A 22,806-nucleotide genomic window follows, 5' to 3' on the forward strand; every position below is an offset into this window, starting at 1 on the left:
AACAGTGAACTACTCCATAGTAGTTAATGGACAGATTTCACAGAGTTTTGATGCAGCTAAAGGTTTGAGGCAAGGAGATCCAATGTCTCCCTTCTTGTTTGCTATAGCAATGGAGTATCTGAGTAGGCTGCTTAAGGATCTTAGAGAAAATAAGCAGTTCAAGTATCATCCTAGGTGCTCTAAACTTGATATTACTCATCTATGTTTTGCAGATGACTTATTAATGTTTGCTAGAGGAGATCTGGAATCTATTAAAGCTATGCAATTATGTTTTTCACAATTCTCTCAGGCTTCAGGACTACAAGCAAATCTAAGTAAGAGCTCAATATATTGTGGAGGGATTCAGCAAGAAGTGAAGAATCAGATTGTGCAACAACTAGGATACAATATGGAGGAACTTCCTTTCAAGTTTCTGGGAGTGCCTTTATCAACCAAGAAGATGTCTGTGATACAATGGTACCCTCTCATAGAGAAAATAATGGCAAGAATCACCTCATGGACAGCTAGGAAGTTATCATATGCAGGAAGGACTTAGCTAGTTCAAACAGTTCTCTTTGGTGTTCAAGCTTACTAGGCTCAACTATTCCTATTTCCAGCTAAGGTAATCAAATTAATTGATAGTATGTGTAGAAGTTGTCTTTGGTCTGGAGTTGGGAAGGTAACTAGGAAAGCTCTAATAGCATGGGAAAGAGTTTGTAGGCCAAAAAATGAAGGTGGTATGGGGCTGATAAACATGCAACTATGGAATAGAGCTGCAATAGCCAAACTTTGTTGGGATTTGGCAAACAAGGAAGACAAACTGTGGATCAAATGGATACATGTATATTACATGAGAGGGCAGAATGATTGGCAGAAGAGAGAGCAGGCTAGTTGGATGATCAGGAAGATAATGCAGGCTAAACAAATAGTTGATCAAGTTCACATAAAAGATGGAAAAGGAATGGTTAAACAAATCTATGATTACTTGAGAGGGGAACAACCTAAACCTGTGTGGAAATGTCTAACGTTCAAGAATACAGCAAGGCCAAAAGTTATCTTTATTCTATGGATACTGATGTATAGAAAGTTAGCAACAGTTGATAGGCTTGCTAAATGGAGGTTAACACATGATACAACTTGTGTACTGTGTACAAATATGGATGAAAGTCTGGACCACATGTTCTTACAGTGTCACTATGTAGAGGAAGTATGGGAAAGAGTATTAGCATGGGCTGGTTTCCACAACAACAGAGCAAAGACATGGACACAGTTTGTGCATTGGTGTATACAACATGGGAAATGGAAGTCTACAAGAGCTCAATTATTCAAGATGATCTTAGCTGAAGTTGTGAATGCTGTTTGGAATGAGGAAACACGAGAATTTTTGAAGACAAGAAGAGTTTGAGAGATGAGGTAGTTAAGAAGATAGCCTATGTAACTATTGCAAGAACTCCTATTAGCATTAGCAAGATAATTAGTCATAGGAAGGTTTGATGTTTAGTTAGTAGTGTTGGAGTCTTTATGTGTTGATTTCTTTTCCTGATGTTTAAGAATGCTGTGCTAGCTGCTTGGTTTGTAAAGTTGTTTTCGGTAATTAATGAAATGGTTACCACAAAAAAAATAACAATAACAATAATAATAATAATAACAATAATAATAATAATAATAATAATAATAATAATAATAATAATAAGAAGAAGAAGAAGAAGAATACTAATAATAATAATAATAATAATAATGACAACAACAACAACAACAACAACAACAACAATAATAATAGAAATAACAATAATAGTAGTAGTAGTAGTAGTAATAACAACAACAATAATAATAATAACAATAATAATAACAACAACAACAACAACAACAACAACAACAACAACAACAATAATAATAATAATAATAATAATAATAATAACAATAACAACAACAACAACAACAACAACAACAACAACAACAACAATAATAATAATAATAATAATAATAATAATAATAATAATGATAATAATAATAATAATAATAATATTAATAATAATATTAATAATAATAATAATATCAATAATAATAATAATAATAATTATTATTATTATAATAATAGTAATAATAATAATAGTACTAATAATAATAATAATAATAATAGTAATAATAATTATAATAATGATAATGATAATAATAGTACTAATAATAACAATAACAATAATAATAATAATAATAATAATAATAATAATAATAATAATAATGACATTAATAAAAATAATAATGACAACAACAACAACAACAATAATAATAATAATAATATTAATAATAATAGTAATAACAACAATAGTAATAATAATAATAATAATAATAATAGTAATAATAATAATAATAATAATAATAATAACAACAACAACAACAATAACAATAATAATAATAAAATAATAATAATAATAATAATAATAATAACAATAATAATAACAATAATAATAATAATAACGATAATAATAATATTAATAATAATAATAATATTAATAATGATAATAATATATTAATAATAATAATTATAATAATAATAGTACTAATAATAATAGTAATTACAATAATAGTAATAATAATAATAATAATAATAATAACAACAATAATAATAACAACAATAATATTGAGAATGATAATAATAACAATAATAATGATGATGATGATGATAATAATAATAATAATAATAATAATAATAATATTAATAATAATAATAATAATAATAATAACAATAATAGTAAAATAACAATATTAATAATAATAAATAATAAAAGAACCTTCTCTCCAGGATGCTCTCAGCGTAGGTTAGTTAACCTGCGCAGTGAAAGAGAAAAATTGCGAGGGGAAGGGGACGAGGACGTGGAAGAGGCCGGAAAATGTCAATAATGACAGTTGGTAGCTCAGTTGGAGGTCAGGTGGAAGCATTAGTGGTAAACAATCAGCAACAAGCTCAAAGTGCAGGACAGAACTATGAAGAAGGAGTGACTGAGAGTTCTAAAATAGCTAGGCGATTGAGCTTAAATTCTGTAGTGGAAGAAGAGGAAGCTTATGAGAACTCAGATCTAGTGCAAATAGCAGCTGAGAATAAGAAGGAAAGCAATGGAACAGTAACTAAGAAGCAAGATGGAAACACTGTAGATGATGAGAGTGATGGAATAAGAGGAGAAGAGGTGAGCAAGGATAAGGAACCCTGGGTTAATATGTTTAAGAACAACCGTGCAGCTAACAATGGTATGAAGCTGACATATTTCCCTCCACAAATAGTTAATGGAGAAACAATGGTTCAGCTGGAAGGGAAAGAAGTTCAGGATGAGGAAGCAAAGTGGAAGTGTGCACTCATAGCTTAAGGCTTGAACACCGGTGGAGCTAGATTTTGCTTAAAGGGTCAAATTCGGCAACCTCTACCCGAATTGCCCCTCCACGATTTTAATTAATTAATTAATTAATTAAATATTTAGGTTAAATTACAATACTACCCTTATCCTGAAAAAGACCATTTTACCCCTAGACCCTCCAATCTTAAGATTACCCCCTTTTAAGTCTGGTTAAGACTCAATTGAGTAAAGCTTCATATTCGAGTGCCCTATATGGATGGACCCTATATTTCCTAGCTCAACTAACTCACCAAGTTAGTTGGCTTGGTTGTTGTAGAGGTTCAGAGCTCTGGTTTTACGCGCATCAATTCGTGTGAATCCGGTCTAATCAGGCATTCTACATACATTAGGCATTACTTAGCATAGTCATTTTAGGGTTGTTACATTATCTCCACCTTTGGAACATTCGTCCCCGAATGAAACTACACATCATTGTAAAATAAAGAGGGTTATTTTCAAAAATATTTTAACATAGCTGAGAATTTGCTCTTTGTGAATTTCTGTTTCACACTTACTCTGGATAATGCATATTAATCAAGATTATCTGAAGCTTCATATTTGAGATTGAGGAACTTCCTTCTCAATCGCAGTAAACTTGATGCACCTCACAACTCATGCAACACACAAAAAAATCATGTCCACGCTATACAAAAACAACAACATGATATGCAAACATGAATTCATTTTACCTAACATAGTGCAATTATTACACATACAATTTTTGGACTTACAACACCAAGTTGACTATTGCAGTAAAATTTAGAGTTTCTTAAACAAAACCAGCCTTAGTAGGAGTATATCTAACCCCTTAAATAAAATCTTGTTGGCCTTAAGATTTGAAATTATATGGCTTTGTTGGATTGATCTGCGCCCTGCCCGTTTATACCCTATCTCATTTGGCAACTGAAATCTCACTACCCTGATTTGATAGTCTATGGTATCATAACACTTATGGAGAAAATCCATACCTATGCTACTCAATGCTTTTTGTTGGTGAATATCTGATTCACATATTAGTAGGTTGGTGCACATCCTTGAAACCTACTAGCAGCTTCACATTAATAGACTAAGGAACTCCTTCCTAAACTTGTCTCATCAAAGCATGCAACATAAATAAACACATAAGTCACATAAGTCAGCAACCAACATGATGACTCCAACATATTAACTTCATACTAGTGCATAAAACTATACACATGAAAAACTAATTTAGGCTACGCACCGGAGACATCAACAGAAGTGTCTTCCCGTACTCCCCCAGACTTGAGTGTGAAGAATCGTTGCCTCGTTGGAGCCTCTTCACTTGTACCATTCAGTTGAACTTTATCCTTCCTTTTTTCTCGACCTCTCATATACAGACAATCATTTATCATGTGACCCGGCTTGCTACAACTGTAACAAGCGTTAGAGCCCCTCCTACACTTTTCTCCATGAAGTTTGCCACATTTCCTACAACGAGGCCTCTCCTGAGGTGCATCTACTTCACTGTTTCTCTTGACTCCGGGCTCAGAATCCCTATCATAGCGACCCTTGAATGAACTTGACTCCCCTTGGTGCGAGAGTCCCTTTATAAACCTGGGCTTATCTTTGATTTCAGTTCTACTCTTCCTTGAAAAATTCTCCTCATCTTGCCTTGACCTGTTCCCTACCCTAGTGTGCTTCCTCTTCCTGCTTTTTTCCACTTGTTGGACATGTACCATAATCCTGGAAAGTCCCATGTTGGAATGCAACATAGCTACCCTACACTCCTACTCGAGATTCTCAGCAATCATCAATCTAGTGTAAATGTGAGGATTCATCCTTGTGAAGTCCCTTAACCTACTAGCCATGATGCTTGCAGGTGGGTTCTTCCTGGGAACACCTTGTTGCTCTGCCTTGGCTGTCATAGCCTGAGCTCGTAAAGTGATGGCTTGGGACATCTCTACCAATGATTTCCTCACTTCTCCATGTAGCAACCCAGTTGGGTTAACATGCATCTCCATTCCAGCAGGTGGAGCCTGGGAAGGAACTTGATTTACCCCAGCAGCTGCTCCTCCAATCTCTCCGCCTGCGTTTTCCCTCGTATTCATCTTTTTGAATCTCAAGAGTTGATGTTAGATACGCTCTTAACACCAAGAAATTAGACATGAGAGAAGGCGTGATAAGATCAGAAGAAGGGAATTTTCCTATGCATCATGCAGTATCTAAATCAGGATAGTGGTGCACTTCACTACCATGACTTAGAAACTACTCGATGTGAATTTATTATCCTCGGAGTTTAACCTGACGCTCTGATACAAACTTTGTCACGACCTGAATCTAGACCCCAGATGAGACCGGCGTCATTGACCTCTCAAAGGTCGTAGACAAGCCTACATACGTCATCGTTACATCATCTAGGTTAATTTTCGCGGAAAATTTGAAACTTTAGTTACTTGAAATATATATAGAATTCATAGTTGGATACGTTATACTCATATAAGATTTATCTACATCAGTTCATAATCTTTCACAACAACCATCTAATACCAAGATACTCAATTGAATGAAAAAGTCATATTTGCATAAAATATAAACTTGCCAGAATGGCACCAATACAATGTCTGAAAATAATTAAGAAATAAATGCTAGTGGAACATACTCCACTAGCTAAAGCCTACATCTAATCTAGAATATAAAGGGCAAGCGTCCTCGAAAGCATGAGGTACTACCAAGTTCGGATGAATGCTCCACGTCCGGATAACTTCAACATCGTCTCGTAAACTCTAGCGTCCACTTGTGTCTGCACCTAAATATAAAGAGTTGTATGGAATTAGTACACATTTGTACTAAGCATAAGTATATACAAGCACACACAAAGGACATGCATGATTAATAAGAGTTCTCGCCTAACGATATGAGTTATGGAAAGTCAAGTTAGTGGACTTGCCAAAATCGGATTAGGAAAGTCATGCCATCAGAGTAACATGAATCATCATATGTATCTTATTGCACACAACACATAACATATTGCATATAATACATAAAATATTGCATATAGAACATATCATATTGCATTTCATTCGTTCATATGCCATGAGACCTTGGGATCATGGACTTAACATTAGGACTTCCCAAAATAAAGGCTCAACATATGGGATCTCAACTAGGGAGCCTTCTTTAGCACACACAAGTCTGCTTCATTCATTCATATGTACTTCTTTTTCATTCGTTCTTAAGCTAGTGTAAACACCAACCATACCTAGGATGTATTTTAAGACTTTCATCGGGTTCACTATGCAATGACCAACAATGACCTAGTGTCATTACTTAAGTATAACTCACCTCTTTATTATCCTATCCTAACACCTTTGGTATGGTTCATTTCATTATATGCATTACTTGAGGCTGACCTCATTGTTTCTTTAGGAACTTTAACCTTAATTGATATAGATCATGTGAGAATCATGACATCATAGTTTAACCCCACACCAAAAAGAGGTGGAATCACCGGCCAAAGTGAACCAAAATATGCTAGCGTATATAGGGAATCGAACCCTGCTAGAGCCCTATATTGGATATATAGGTTCAAAGACTAGAAGATATAATGAGACCCATACCCATCTGGACGGACAATATCATCTCATGAGAATTACACGAACCTCTGCCTTCCCGAAAGAAGGAATCACAACTCATAGCTAGCCTATCGGTGCTCTGAATAAAGTTCCATTACATTCATCTCATTCATCATAGAAGCTGTCTTCTAGCATGGGGGCATCATAGCTCATTAGATGATTTCTCATCTCATCATTAGTATTAACTATGAATTAGCTTCAATACTTTAATTAGAGTATTCATAGAGACAGGTCCCTTCATTAACTTTACACTCTCGTAGGCGAGTACGTCTTGGTAACATTTACTTAGACTCATTTGAGATTTCTCTCACCTTTTGCATTAGCCTCTTATCATGTTTGTCACCACATTATTTAACTTTTGCACATTTACTCTTCATAATTACTCATCACTTTACGTGAATGTTCATTTCATCGTATGCCAATGAACTTGGCCCTTTAGTGTGTGTCACACTCTTACTTAACCCTTTATGGTTTCATTATCTCATCACATAGCATCTTAGGTTCACTTACTTTTAAATGTATGCTAGACTTATGAGTCCACATATACAAGCCATGAGGCTTCATTCATAGTTTGTCTAAGTGATTCATATTTACCCAAGATTATATGGTACAAGACTTATGCATCTTGTGGATATGCCAAGATATTGGTTTCGATCTTTAGAGGCAACATTTATTAAATATTTGTTTACGTATGACTTATGTGTCAATACGGAATTGGGAAAGGGAACCCGATTTCAAATCCCTTGAGTAACATTTAATCTTATAGTAAACTTCATGACCCTAGTTCGATCCGTGTCACTACCATAATATTTTTCCTTTCTTTTCCTCATCTCTTTTTCGTTTAAGTCAAGGAGGTTGTGGGATCAATCCCCCACCAACACATTCTTTTTCTCTTAATTTATGTCTTAACTTTCTCACTTATCCAAGAGGTTGTGGGTTCAATCCCCACTCACATAATTTTATTTTTCTCCTTTATTTCCCCCTAACTCTCTCATATATTCAAGAGGTTGTAGGTTCAATCCCCACTCACCACATTTAGTTTTTTTCCTCCTTTATTTTTCTCCTAACTCTCTCATCTATTCAAGAGATTGTGGGTTCAATCCCCACTCACCACATCTATTTTTTTCTTTCATTTTTCTCATGAAATTTTTATGTAATTTCAATTTGGTGAATTCATGGGTTCAATCCCTAATGACCTCACATTTTGAATAAAAAATTAAAACAAAGTTCATTTTTCATATCTTTGGCCGAGACCACCAATTTCCAGCTAGCTGAAAATTTGGTCTCTTCCAATCCATTTTCTCTCATTCTTATGTTGACTTTTGTAGTATTTTGAGTGAAATTTAGTCATCCCCCTTAACCCTATATGAACATCACGTTTTTAACATTTTTGTACACGCGAAACACAACATTTTAACATACAAATTCAGGCAGCAAACATAGTAAATATTCAGCACACATATGATCAAAACAGTCAACTTTATATACTTTTCTGGAATATATTTTTCATCCCTTACATGATTTCTGAATATACATTCAACACATAATCACAACCAGACCTAAAATTATCTACAAGAAGACATACCAATGCATGCTTTGAATCTTTCAAAGGATCTAATGACAATGACATGCAACGGGGACAACCTAAATTTTTCAATTGCGATTAAACTGAACCTTAAGGGTCTCTTGGGAAAGGGACCAAGAGAGAAGAAAACCCATACCTTAATGTCGTTCAACACTTGTTTAAATGCTGCCAATTCCCACGACACCACTGCCTCACCACCTAAATCCCAAACACAATCCGTCGAGAAGAATATTGTTGATTTTTGTTTTTAGCTTAGCTTTTCGTTTGAATTTTTGTGTATAAGTTCTTCAAGAGTGAAGAACTATTATTTTTAGTTCTTTTACTGATAAAAAACGTGAGAATGAGGGTAAGAGACGTGAGAATGAGAGGATTAGGATTAGGAGAGCTAGGTGGAGACTTATTCAAAATAGGATTCCTTATTATTTATTAATTTTATTATTATTTTTTAAATTAAAAATAACTAATTCACTTAATAAAATTAAATCAATTTAATCCTTGCTTCCACCAAGGCTCGAACCTAGGTGGAGCTAGATTTTACTTAAAGGGTCAAATTCGGCAACCTCTACCCGAATTGCCCATCCACAATATTAGTTAATTATTTACGGTATTTACAATACTAACCTTATCCTGGCAAAAAAGACCATTTTACCCCTAGACCCTCCAAACTTAGGATTACCCCTGTTTACCTCTAGTTAAGACTTATCCGGGCAAATCTTCATATTCGGGTGCATTACATGGTTGGACCCAACCTTTCCTAGCTCAACTAACTCACCAAGTTAGTTGGTTTGGCTGTTGCAATGGTTCAGAGGTCTGGTTCATCGCGCATCAATCCGTGTGAACCCGGTCTAATCTAGGCATTGTAGATACATTAGGCATTACGTAGCATAGTCATTTTAGGGTGTTACACCAACAAGTTGGTACCATAGACTCCCTTTTGAGGGATTTCACTAGGAAGAATCCCCCTACATTCTATGGGTCCAAAGTTGAAGAAGACCTCCAAGTTTTCATTGATGAAATCTACAAGATCCTTTATTCTATGGGGTTGACTACTAGTGAGAAGGTTGAGTTCGACACTTACCAACTCAAAGATGTGGCCTAAGCTTGGTACGTCTAATAGAGAGACAATTGGCCCTTAAGAGGTGGACCGGTGACTTAGGAGGTTTTCAAGAAGGCTTTTCATGATAAATTCTTTCCTAGGGAGAAAAAGAAACCAAAGTGGTGGAGTTCATCAACCTTCATCAAGGAGGTATGAGTGTACTTGAATACTCTTTAAAATTCACTAAATTGTAAAAATATACTCCTTTGGTGTCCAATCCTAGGGATGAAATGAACCGCTTTGTGATGGGAGTGTCGAATGACTTGTAAGAGGAATGTCACTCAGAAATGCTTCATGAAAATATGAACATTTATCATCTCATGTTTCAGTCCCAACAAATGGAAGAAGAAAGGGCTAAGACGAGGAGTAGGGAGGCCAAAAGGGTAAAGTCTTTTGATGGTGGTTCATCAAAGGGTAGGCTTGATATCCAAGACAAGCCTGGATTTAAGAAGAGGGTTTCTAATCAAGTTCAATAATGTTATGGATGATAGGATGTATAATACTAAGCCTAAAAAGGGAAGGGTACTAGTTCACCAACCAAGAAGCCAACTTGTGGAAGGTGTGACAAGAAGCACTATGTGATTGCCTTAAGGGAACGAATAATTTTTTTTGGTTGTGATAAAAGTGGGCACAAGGTTTGAGATTTCCCAAACGTGAAGGGGCAAGACAAAGAGAGTGGGCAAGCAAGTGGTTCTCATAATGCTCAAAAGAAGAATCACTTTTTTTCTCTCCGCTCTAGGGATGAGCAAGAGACTTTTCCCGACCTGGTGACCGATATGTTGAAAGTCTTTTCCATTAATGTATATGTTTTACTTGATCTGTGTGCTACATTATGTTTTGTTACTCCCTTGATATCCAAGAAGATTGAAAATTTGCCCGACATCTTGAATGAACCTTTTATGGTGTCTACCCTGGTGGGTGAGTCGGTTGTTGCAAAAAGGGTATATAGAAATTGTCCTATAATGTTGCCTCATAGAGTTACTTATGTTGAACTAGTAGAACTTGATATGTTTTATTTTGATGTCATATTGGGTATGGATTGGTTGCATGCTTGCTTTGCCATTATAGATTGTAGAATGAAGGTGTGAAGTTTAACTTTCCAAATGAGCCCGTTTTAGAGTGGAAGGGAGGAAATTCTATTCCTAGAGGTCGTATCATTTCTTGTTTAAAAGCTAGTAAAACTATCTTTAAAGGGTGTTTATACCATATAGTAACACTCCAAGATTTAGATTCCAAAATTCCTCCCATTCAGTCGGTCCCCGTAGTGAGGGAATTTCTTGAGGTCTTTCCTAATGATCTTCCTGGTATTCCTCCCGAATGGAAAATTGATTTTTGTATCGACTTGTTACCGGATAGAAATCCCATTTAAATTCCTCCTTATCGGATGGCTCCAGCCGAATCGAAGGATTTGAAGGCTCAACTCAAAGATTTACTAGACAAAGACTTCATTAGACCTAGGATTTCTCCTTGGGGTACTCCAATTTTATTTTTTAAGGAGAAGGATGGGTCCCTTAGAATGTGCATCGATTATCGCCAACTCAATAAAGTCACTATCACAAACAAGTATCCTCTCCCTTAGACTGATGACTTGTTTGTAAACTCCAAGGGGAAAGCTACTTTTCTAAGATTGACTTGAGATTGCGGTATCACCAACTTAAGGTGAGAGGTAAAGATATACCAAAAATGGCAATTCGGACTAGATATGATCACTATAAGTTCTTAGTAATATCCTTTGTTCTCACTAATGTCTCAAGGGATTTATGGATCTCATGAATAGAATTTTTTAAAGTTACCTACATTTATTTGTCATTGCTTCATTGACGACATCTTGTTATATTCAAAAAATAAGGGGGATCGCATGGACCATTTGAGGGTGGTGTTACTACATAAAGAAAACCAATTACTAGCCAAGTATAGCAAATGTGAGTTGTTGTGGTCGGTGACGTTTCTTGGTCATATCATCTCTAGTGAGGCAGTTGAGTTTGATCCAAGGAAAACCGAGGCGGTGAAAAATTGGCCTAGACTATTGACTCCAACTGACATTAGTAGTTTCTTGGTTCTAGCAGGTTATTATCGGAGGTTTGTGAATGGTTTTGCGTCAGTTGCATCTCCCTTGACTATGTTGACCCGAAAGAGAAAGAAATTTGAGTGGTCGGAGACATGTGAGAGAAGCTTTTAAATCTTGAAAGATAGGCTTACTTCCACTTGGGTGTTGACTTACCGAAGGGTACAAAGGGTTTCATGGTGTATTGTGATGCATCCCGAGTGTATTTAGGGTGTGTGCTTATGCAACATGGGAAAGTAGTAGCATATGCCTCTAGACAACTTAAGGTGCATGAGACAAACTATCCAACTCATGATTTTGAATTAGCGGCTGTGGTATTTGCCTTGAAAATATGGAGGAATTACTTGTATGGTGTCCATATTGATGTGTATACCGACCACAAGAGTCTCCAATATGTGTTTACTCAAAAGGAGTTGAATCTCTCACAAAGAAGGTGGTTGGAATTGTTGAAAGATTACAACATGAGTGTTTTTTATCACCCCATCAAGGCCAATGTGGTTGCGGATGCTCTGACCATGGGTAGTGTGTCTCATGTAGAGAAAACCAAGAAAGACCTAGCGAAAGATGTTCATTGGTTGGCTAGGTTGGGTGTTAGATTGGAAGATTCTCCGAATTATGGTTGTATAGTCCATCATAAATCCGAGTCGTCATTGGTGGTTGAGGTGAAGTGTAAACAACACCTTGATCAACCATTTATGGGGTTGAAGGAATCGGTTGTTTGCAAGCTTAATGAGTCATTCTCCTTAGGGGGGATGATGTCTTGAGGTATTAAGGAAGGTTGTGTGTTTCCAATGTACATGGTTTGAGGAATCAGATTCTTGAGGAAGCTCATGGGTCCGTTACTCATCCGGGTTCGACAAAGATGTGTATGACCTTAGGGAAGTGTTTTGGTGGGAAGGTTTGAAGAAGGACATAGCGGAATTTGTAGCAAAGTATCCAAATTACCAACAAATGAAATCGAACACCAAAAGTCAGGTGGTTTACTTCAAGAAATACAAGTTACTACCTTGAAATGGGAAGACATAAATATGGATATCGTGGTAGGATTGCCTCAGACACAAAAGCAATATGACTCTACATGAGTGGTTGTGGATAGGTTGACCAAATCCGCTCATTTCATTCCCGTAAGTTTACCTATTCGGTGGAGGATTATGCAAATATCTTCATAGATGAGATTCTGTGTTGCCATGGTATTTTTTTATCCATCATATCGAATAGGAGTTCACAAGTCACATCTAGATTTTGGAGGTCATTCCAAGAAGGGTTGGGTATCAAGGTGAAGTTAAGCATCGCTTTTCATTCCTAAATGGATGGTCAAGCGGAGCATACTATTCAAACCCTTGAGGATATGCTTAGAGATTGTATCATTGTATCATTGACTTCCAGGGAAATTGGGATAATCATTTGCCTTTTGTGGAGTTTGCTTACAACAATAGTTTCCATTCATCCATATCCATGGCTCCTTTACCATAAAAAGTATTTTCTAAGCATCGTGGGTTAGAAGTGTGTTGTAAAATGGGGGTTCTGAAATTTTTTAAATTGCTAACTAGTACAAAAATCCTACCTTGGCAGAGGTTTATGCCGATCTAGTGTCACCGCTTTGGCGGACGTGAATTAAAGTCGTAATAAGCCCCTCAACGACCTCATTATGCACTTTTTGACTTTTTGAGCCAAGTAACAAACCTCAGGCGACTCCTACTTGTTTTCCACTATTCTTGAGGCTAAAGGTAAGATTTTCACTCCCAAGTCCATTTTTTGATCCGTAGAATGAAATAGAAGTAGTTAATAATGATAAGTAGGGGTTTTGATATCGATTCTAGGGTGGAAACAACCCTAAATTGGATAATTAGGATCATGGGTTTGATATAGGGTTTATAGAATTGTTATAGTTTTTTATAATAAGCATTTTTTTGTTTATTCTCGTGTTATTATGATTGTTTGAAGACCAAGAACAAGCGGAACGAATCCAAAAAGGGAATGATCAAGTTTCTTAGGGTTTAAAGCTTGTTTTGAGGTAGGTGATGGTTGTGATTCTATGATTGTGTGATGTATTCTTGTTATTGCTTCATTTTGATGCATGTATGTATGCAAATGTTGCATTGATTTATTCACACTTATAGTAAATGAGATAAATGAATGATTATATGCCATATCACTTAAATGTATGACTTGGAAATATATATTTGTGTTTGTGATTGTGGTGTGATGGATTGGATTGCTATGTTTCGACATAACTAACTTGGATCAAATTTCCACGTTCTGGCATAAAATAGGATTGGATTACCATGTTCTAGCATAACTATGGGATCGGGTACCACATTTTGGTGCACTGACCGTTTGGGGTTTAGATTCCATGAGAGGACCAACTACTTGTGATAAACGTGAAATTGTTGAATATGTGATATTCAATATTGTATATGATCAATATATTGCATGATTATAATGTTGTAGTTAACTTGTTTATGTTTCACTTAGGGGGGTAGTCGTGTGATCTACCAGTATGCGGTGGTTGTATATTGATACTACACTTGTTCTTACTTTTGTTGAATACAGGGCATCTTCTGACGGCTATAGAAAGACCTTGATTGTTGCTCCAAAATTCAAGGGTGAGTTAGCATCTTTCGGGCTGCAATGGAATTCTTTATAGTCTATGTCCATCATTTTCAACTTAGAAATTTTCTCTAGTTAGTTGTTAGTTCATTAGTTTGGGGTTGCATCGCTTCTTGTTTTAGACTTGGTTATCCTTTAGTAGTTTTGGTACAATTGACTTTCAGGTTCTAGGTTGTTTTCTTCCACATTTGGTTATTTAGTTCTTTAGAATCCTTGTTGAAGTTTATGGAAACATCTTACATATTTTATTTAACTTTTTTTCATAACTTAAATGTTTTAGTTATTACTACAGTTGTGTGGGTTTTCGTTGTAGTAGTGGTTCTCCTACCGGAGGTTTAGTTTGGGGGCTAATCGCGACGGTCTTGGTCGTGAAAGTAAAATTGTATGAAGACGTTACAGCATATTAAAACATTTTAGTGCAATTTGTTAGTGTTAGAGAATATTCAGATACTTTAGTGTGGTTCGTCAGCAATAATGGAGGAAACGGACTCATGGTGGTTCAAGTGGTGGATGATACGCTCAAACTTACTTCTCAAATAAGAAGTAAATCGGTCGTATAAAGTAAAGAACCCAACTAATGAGGTTGGGATCGTTCCCACGAGGAAAATAGTTCAGACTTAACTTCAATCTATTATTACTATTATTTAGTCAATCATTTCCTTGGAAAACAAAAACAATAAAAGGGGGGGTTATTTCAAAATGAATGAAAATAATTAGCTAAATCAAAGTAGACAACTAACAAATTCAAATGTTGGAGTTCAATCAGTTAATAAAAGTAACTAGGGTTTACGTGTTCCCCACAGGTTCCTAACTTGATAATTCTAACTATAAAAATTCTTTCCTAGTATCTTGCATGCAAAGTGATAAGTTATGTATTTCTAAATCCTTGGTCCGGCATCTAGAAAATTTCACTCCGCACCTTGTTCCGGCTACGTGTGTTGCTATACTAACCCTTACCTTTAACTCATATTAAGCATTTTGTATTCGATATTTGACTAAGTTATTACCTCGTACCAATCAATACTAGCCTATTAGATAGTATACACTAAATCTATGTTGATAATTCTTTTCCTATTATCTACCTCCTTGGTCCGGCAAGTAGCATTAAGGCGAGTTCTAACGTCGGTCATCCGTTAAAAAGACTTTTAAGCAAAAGAATTATCAATACATGCAAGACACTATTCTAGAATTGTTATTTTAGTTAGGTTTTACCTCACTATTTGCCTATGGTTCCCACAACCCTTGTTATGGAGTTTAGTTACCCATAGTCATTATCACAATATTCATATATATAATATAAGAATTCATGCACTTACTTCAATGAGAAAGAATAAAAACCAGAAATTTACTTGATTAATCGACGAAATCACCAACAATCAACTCCAGAAAATAGTGCAACAATCCAAAGTGTAATAATCAAAATAATCTCCTCACAAAGAATATAACATAAAAGTGTCTAATAACCAAGATTCTAACCCCCAAAACGAGGTTTTTCGAACTATTTTTGAAAAAACAAAAACCTAATCAAAGAAGGACTCTATTTGTTAAATATCTATCAAAATGCGGTTGGGTCGACGAACCTTGTGACGGGTCATCGTGGTCACGACGGGCCGTAATGGAATCCGTCATCCCATACTTTGCAAATTCATCTGCTTCTCTCTTCACTACCCTTGACGGCAGGTATGACGGATCGTCACAGGCACAACGGTCAGTCGAGGGTCTCCGTTCCATAACGCTTAAACTCTTGGAATTTGGGTACTAGGACTACTACTCTGATCTTCACGACGAACCAGCAGGACAGACTGTCATGGATACAACGGTCCTTCACGCACTCTGTAACCCCACATTTGGTCAGACTTCCCCATCTTCCTTCAGCTGCTTCACTACGATGCCACCTATGGACCGTCATAGGCACGACGGACCGTCACAAGCTCTGTAGGTGGTACTTTTCTGCATTTCTTGCTCAAAACTTCCGCGTTCATCTTTAGATAGGTTTCCTGCAAATAAAGAGAAACTTACATAAAAATTAATATAAAAAGACTTTTGGACACACTAAACTTAAGGAAAAAGCATTAAAAATATCGTGAAACCACGATATATCAGTAGACATAGACATTGGTAAAAAAAATATGACATGAAATTGTGAACGATGAAATTTGGAAAATGACGACAAATTATAGTTATTTAAGACAATGTTTCATATAGGGATGTAAATTTGCAATGGTGTTTTTGTGTAAAAATGGAGGGAGGCAGTCAAGGATAGAAATAGTGAGGGGGAAACATAGTGAAAAGAAAAAGGAAAACAAATTTTATAAATGATGTGTAATTTAAAATCTGAGGTGGATGATGAAGTGTTGTTTTTATTGTGTGTTTGAAGTGAACGCTAAGCCAAAAGGGTTTAAAATATTGTGTTTCAGTTGGTTCGAGAGTTAAGTTGGCAAAGCTTGAGTAAAATGGTTTATGTGACAAACAGAGACAACTACAAGGATCTCCCGCGTTACTCCGCCACTATTAAATACACTTTTTGTCCCACTTTGTATGACTTAGTTTGACTTTACACAAAGTTTGAGAAAAAAAGATTTTTAAAAAAAAACTTATGGTCTAAAATTAGTCCTAGATATTTGTGTGGCTATAAATTATGTTATTGAGGATAAAATGAACATTTTAAATTTAAATTGCTACTAAATATAGTAATGTCTCATTCTTTCTTAAACTAACTAAAAGGAATGTGAATGATCTAAATTGGGACAAAAGGAGTAGTTAATATGCCTGTCCTTCGCACAATATTCAAACATCTTAATTCAATTTCAAAAATTAATTTTTGTTAATATCAAAAAAAAAATTCAAAAACATCTTTTTAGCGTTCAAAGTCGAATAAAATTGTGTCTTACTTTTTAAATCTATTTTACTACGATTAACATCTTAGTTATATATCTTTATTTTTTTCAGTACTTAACTATTTTAGAGTTTTAAAGCTACTGGATTTCATTTAATTCATGTTAAATGATATTGTTGGTATATATACATAATGGAATTTCAAATTTGTTGTAACTAGGATAATATTTTCAACAACGTATATTTGCTTTAATTCACATGTTAGTTCATATATTTTGTTTGTATGAAGCAAAGTACTTCTATTTGGTGAGAGTAGAAATTCAGATGAACAACTAAAAACTTTCCAGTTATTTTTACAAATCCAAAGAAAAGTAAATAATTGTCAAAATTCAGTAACAAAATTATGTAAATAAAATTAGGAAATATTTTTAATATGTTACAGATATTTATGATGTTGTAAACATTTAAAATTTATTAAATATAAATTTATAAAATGATTCGGATTATATTAAATTCACTAGTATATTGATCCAAATAAATATTATGGATTAATATAAATATTAGAGTCTAATAAATATGGACTTAATAAAGTCTAAATTAATTAATTTGGGCTACAATAAGCCCAATTTCATCTCATTCTAGAGGCCCATCTTGGCTTCACGTGTGCAAATGATATGGCATGCCAATTCAAATAAGAAACCAATGGAATCATGACATGTGTCCAAAATGACAAGCCCGCTGCATAAAGTCCATATGTCATGTCACTTAAATCTGATTGGCCGAAAGGAATCCTGTTCCAATCACAACTCCTCTATTCAAAAACTATAAATAGGGGTCCTCATAATTAAGAAAAACGGAAAATTCTAAACAAGAAGCTAGAGAAAATCCGTGGTATAAACGCCATTTAATTCTCTATAAAGATACAAGTTTAAAAATTCAAACATTAAAGTTCAAGAACGATCAAGATCAAGACCATTAATTCAAGAATAAGCTATCTTGAATTCAAGTAAAAGTCAAGATCAAGATAAACTTCAAGTTCAAGTTCATTACAGATTCAAGAACAAGATTTAAAGCCGCTGAATGTATATTTGAAAAGGCAAATTCAGAGGAATCATAGAGATTGTAACACTCGCACTTGAAATAATAAATCGATTGTTGCTATAATTTTTTGTTCTTGATTATTGTTTTCTCGACGCGAATTTTACTGTCTACAAATTTTGGCATGCCCAGTGGAAATCTCTACCTCTTATCTAAACTTTTCAAGCGTAAAAGAATATCGCGATGACTTCCATAAACAACAACTCTCGATCAAATTCCTTTAAGGCCATTAGCTCTAAGTTCTCTACTGAAGTTGAAGGCATCCATTGTGCTACCTTTGGAAGTTTCCTAGATGTTACGAGAAGCAAGTCTTCAACTCTAAGTCTTGGCTTCTTGCAAGAATGGTTTTCGAACGTTAAGATATGATGTACTTGATTTAAAATTGATGTTTTTCAATGAAATTATCCTCAAACCATTGACCTTCACAAATCACTCAGTTTGACTAAAATATGGGTTATGTTATCATGCTTTGATATTGATGAATTCAAGTGTAGATTGTTATGGGCTTTTGATTTATGTCTAGATTATGATTAATTGGTTTATAGATTGTTCCAATTTGATAAATTTAATATTTTAAATTCTTAGATTTATTGAATATTAAGCTTATTGAATTGATATTGGCTTAAGGTTTATGAATTCTAATGTAGTTTCACATAGACTTTGACTGATGTAATAATTATAGTAAATTGATATCAAGGTTGCATTAGATTGATGAATATGTAGTAAATTGACCTAGTTTCATGAATGTTGTTATAATTATGTTGAATTGTTGGTTATGGTCATGGGTAAGGGCCTTGTTATATCGAATTGGGTGATTTGGCATTGGTTTGAGGTATTGAGAAGGGAGTGGTATTAAGCTGCCCTATTTCCTTTATTTTATGATTATTAGACTTCAATAATGTTGTGATTTATATGGTCCACTTATGGTGGCGGTGCTATGTGACTTGATGTGGCCTTGTCGGCGTTATTTTATGCAATATGATCATGGCCTTGTCGGCACTACATGAAGTATTATGATGTTCTATGTAGTTGTTTTATGGAAGTATGAGCATATCTATATATATGTGAAGTAATGTGAAAGTATGTGTTCTTTCTATGTATGTTAGGAAATCATGTAGACCATGACTATGTGTTTGTATGTGTAGTCTTAGGGTTGAGGCATGGTTGTTCCTACTTGACTATATGAGTCTATAATGGTAATATTTATGATGATATGGTAGTGTATAAGATGACTTAAAGATGAAAATGGTTATTCCTAAGTGACTTAAGAATGATATGTAATATGTGTTAATGTGAAGTATGTGTTGTATTGTCTTGGTTGACTTGTGTCCCGTGCTTGATCCGTGTATAAAAGTTAATAATTTATGTCTTGACTTAGGATTCTAAAGTCTCTTAGTCTTAAATTCATGAGTGATATGTGACCCTAAATGATGTTAGGAGGGTCTTTATGTGAAACCTTGAACCTAGTGGTAAGGTTATGAATGTTGAAGTTGTAAGCCGAATGGTATCCTTCAAAGTGAAGAAATGATAGACTTGAGTTTAATTGGCTAGAACGACATCATATTAATCCTAAGGAAATTCAAGATAAGCTTCTTGTTACCATTGTGAGGTAGCCCTGTTGGACCTTTCTTTGTTAGGGTAAATGTGATTAGGTTATGAACTTGATATGCAACCCTTTTTATATAAACCTTAAATGTGAATTACTCTATGAGAACGAAGGCTAGCACCAAGTGATTATTCTAAGGGAAGTGGTTATAGTTAAAGAATGAGACTAGATAACAAAGCATGCCCTTCATATTCCTTAACCATGTGCCTACATGGGATGTATCCAAGTTCTACTATTGGCCAGCAGAACACCCTTATCGGAGTAGGTTAGAACTCCAAATTCCATGATTTTCTACCATGGTCTATGTAGGTTATTGCATAATCTCATCATATGGGATACCTACTAGCATTAGAGAAGTTCTATGAAGTTTAGATGGTGGTATGGGACACTATCTAGAAATTGCACAATAGGCTTTGAAAGTGTTAGTGAAAGTCCCTAGGTCTTGTCAAAGACCATTACTTGAATGTCCTTTATGTGATGAATGTCTCTTAATGAACTAATGAATGTAATTACTTAAGTTAAGAAAGTATGTTAAATGAATAACTACTTATCTAGAATAGTTAAGGGTTGTCTAGTTAAGGTATAAAGGGGGCATAGTATGGTCACTTCTTATCTTACCTAGATAAGTCTTAAGAATGAATCTAGTTAGGGAATATGGTTGTTTATGTGGAAATGATCCATACTTAGGTATTCTTAAGGATTACTTAGGTAATCTTGAAGAGGTCAATCAGGGACATTTTCTTTTTGATTTACTTAAGTCTTTTTATAGCCTTTGGTAGGAGAATGTCATTTTTATCTATGTGTTGATGTATTAAGTGAGAATGATTCTATATTAGGTAGTCTATGAGATCTCTTAAGTGTGTGTGTAAGGGATAGTATGGTCGATCCCTTCACCACTCACTCAAGTGAACCTTAGAATCACCTTTGGTAGGAGGATATCATGTTCATATGTTTGATGTATTGTAAATGTATGTTGATCTCATTATGGGTGGTCTTAAGGATCATTTAGGTGTTCTTAGAGAGGGTGTATGGGCGGAAACTCTTTGTCTTACTTAAGTGAGTCTTAGGATATCTTTTAGTGAGGGAATTATATGCTAACAGGTGTGCAAAGTGAAGTGAAGGAACTTCATTGTAACAGTGAATTGAGTTCACTGTACAGTGAAGTGAGTTCACTGTAACATTTCCTAAAAATTTGACTATTTGCTTAAATGATTTCTTCTGTGTTTCTAAGTTGTTAAATGTTATTCTTATGCTTATAGTATTATGTTTTAATCAAAATTCATGAAAAGCGTGTTATTTACTAAATGTCCCTTTTTCATGGTTTTTGCATGGCTTTCATACTTAGTGCATCGAATGTGCTAACCCCTTCTTTTCCCTTTTTGACTAAAGTGTAGGGAATTGGAAGTCTTTATGTGCCATGGAGGATGGATAGGTTTCTAAGGCTTCAAGATGAAGTATTGGTAAGTCCTCATCGATTAGAGGACAATATCCGCATGTCCCTTACGTCATAGTCTTTATTTTATGTCTTGTATGGGCTTAGTCCCAAGTGTTGTGAACTCCAAAGTTTAGATGGTTCAAAGATATGTAATAAAGGTTAAATGTTTTAAATGAAAGCCTTTCGCTTGTATAATAATTGTGAAAAAAGCTCTTCTTGTGTGAAGAAAGTTTCAAATTCTTACTCAATTTAGTTTGTTCATTATTCAATGAATGATATCAGAGTCTTAGATTAGACTTCTTGAAATATCATTGTCCTTGTGACGACACAAGGATGCTATAACTTCTAGGGTGTACTTGTGGGTCGTAACATGTCTGTTCTCTAAAAGTAAATGCCTTTTATTGGTACATGGATCTCAAACCTAATCCTGGTGATAGTTGGGAGCAACTACAACAGAGTTTCTCAATAGCTTCATAGCACAATGCGTACGGTGAGCATGGTAGAAATCACAAATACTCGCCAAAGGAAGTATGAACCGATTATAGATTTCATAAATGGATTGAGGAACGCGAGCGTAAATTGCAAAAATAGGCTTAGTGAAGCTTCTGCAATTGAAATGTGTATTTAAGGAATGTACTAGGAGCTTCTTTACATCTTGCAAGGAATAAAATCAAAATCCTTTAAAGATCTAGATACTCAAGTTCATGATATGGAGTTGAGAATATCCTCTGCTTGAAAAGATATGAATATTGTCCATGATCCTCGCAAAGGAAGATACAAATAAGAACCCAAGAGATAAAGCAAGTTTGTGCCTAGAAATGACAACAAAGAATCTATGAGTGCTAATGTGTTGTCTGCGAAGTTCACCACGAATGATGGCATAAAGAAATATGTGATAACGACTTTCCAAGCACTTTTAAATCAAAAGTCAACATTAAAGGAGATGTAAGAAAAAAAGTATCCCTTCTTGGATTCTGACGTTTTTGAAATTTATGATGAATTGCTCGAGTTAAATGTAGAATATACAATAATCAATTGATCAAATTTAAACATCCTATAAACCATACAATCATAATCTATACATAAATCAAGATCCCACAATAATCTACGCATGAATTCATTGATATCAAAACATGATCACATAACCCATATTTTAGTCAAATTCAGAGATTTGAGAAGGTGAAGGGTTCATGGAGAATTTCATTGGAAAACATCAATTATACATCAATAATATCATATCTTAAGGTTTGAAAATGTTTAATGCAAGAACCAATGACTTAGAATAGAAATTGGACTTTTTCATCTTTTTGAAATCTTTGAAAATCATCTTTCAAATTGACTCTAAGGTGATAGCAAGACTTAGATTAAGAACTATCATACCTTATTAGATAATCTAATTATAATTGAATAATAAACTCCATTCAAGATCCATCTTCAAGCTCTATCTTCACATTGAGCTGTCATGGAGGTTTTTGGAGAAACTTTGGGAGGGAATAGTTTTGATCTAGGTGATAGAGT

At 34.8% G+C, this 22,806-nt stretch overlaps 1 protein-coding gene across 1 annotated transcript; it reads left to right on the plus strand.

Moving 5' to 3' along the window:
• The first annotated feature begins 622 nt into the window (after nt 1–622).
• LOC104649103 (uncharacterized) lies at nt 623–1,384 on the plus strand. Its single transcript, XM_010327799.1, has one exon. It carries the CDS (start codon nt 623–625, stop codon nt 1,382–1,384), a length of 762 nt encoding a protein of 253 aa, XP_010326101.1.
• Nucleotides 1,385–22,806: the final 21,422 nt, after the last annotated feature.

Source organism: Solanum lycopersicum, chromosome 9 (assembly GCF_036512215.1).
Source record: "Solanum lycopersicum chromosome 9, SLM_r2.1".
Lineage (NCBI taxonomy): Eukaryota > Viridiplantae > Streptophyta > Magnoliopsida > Solanales > Solanaceae > Solanum > Solanum lycopersicum.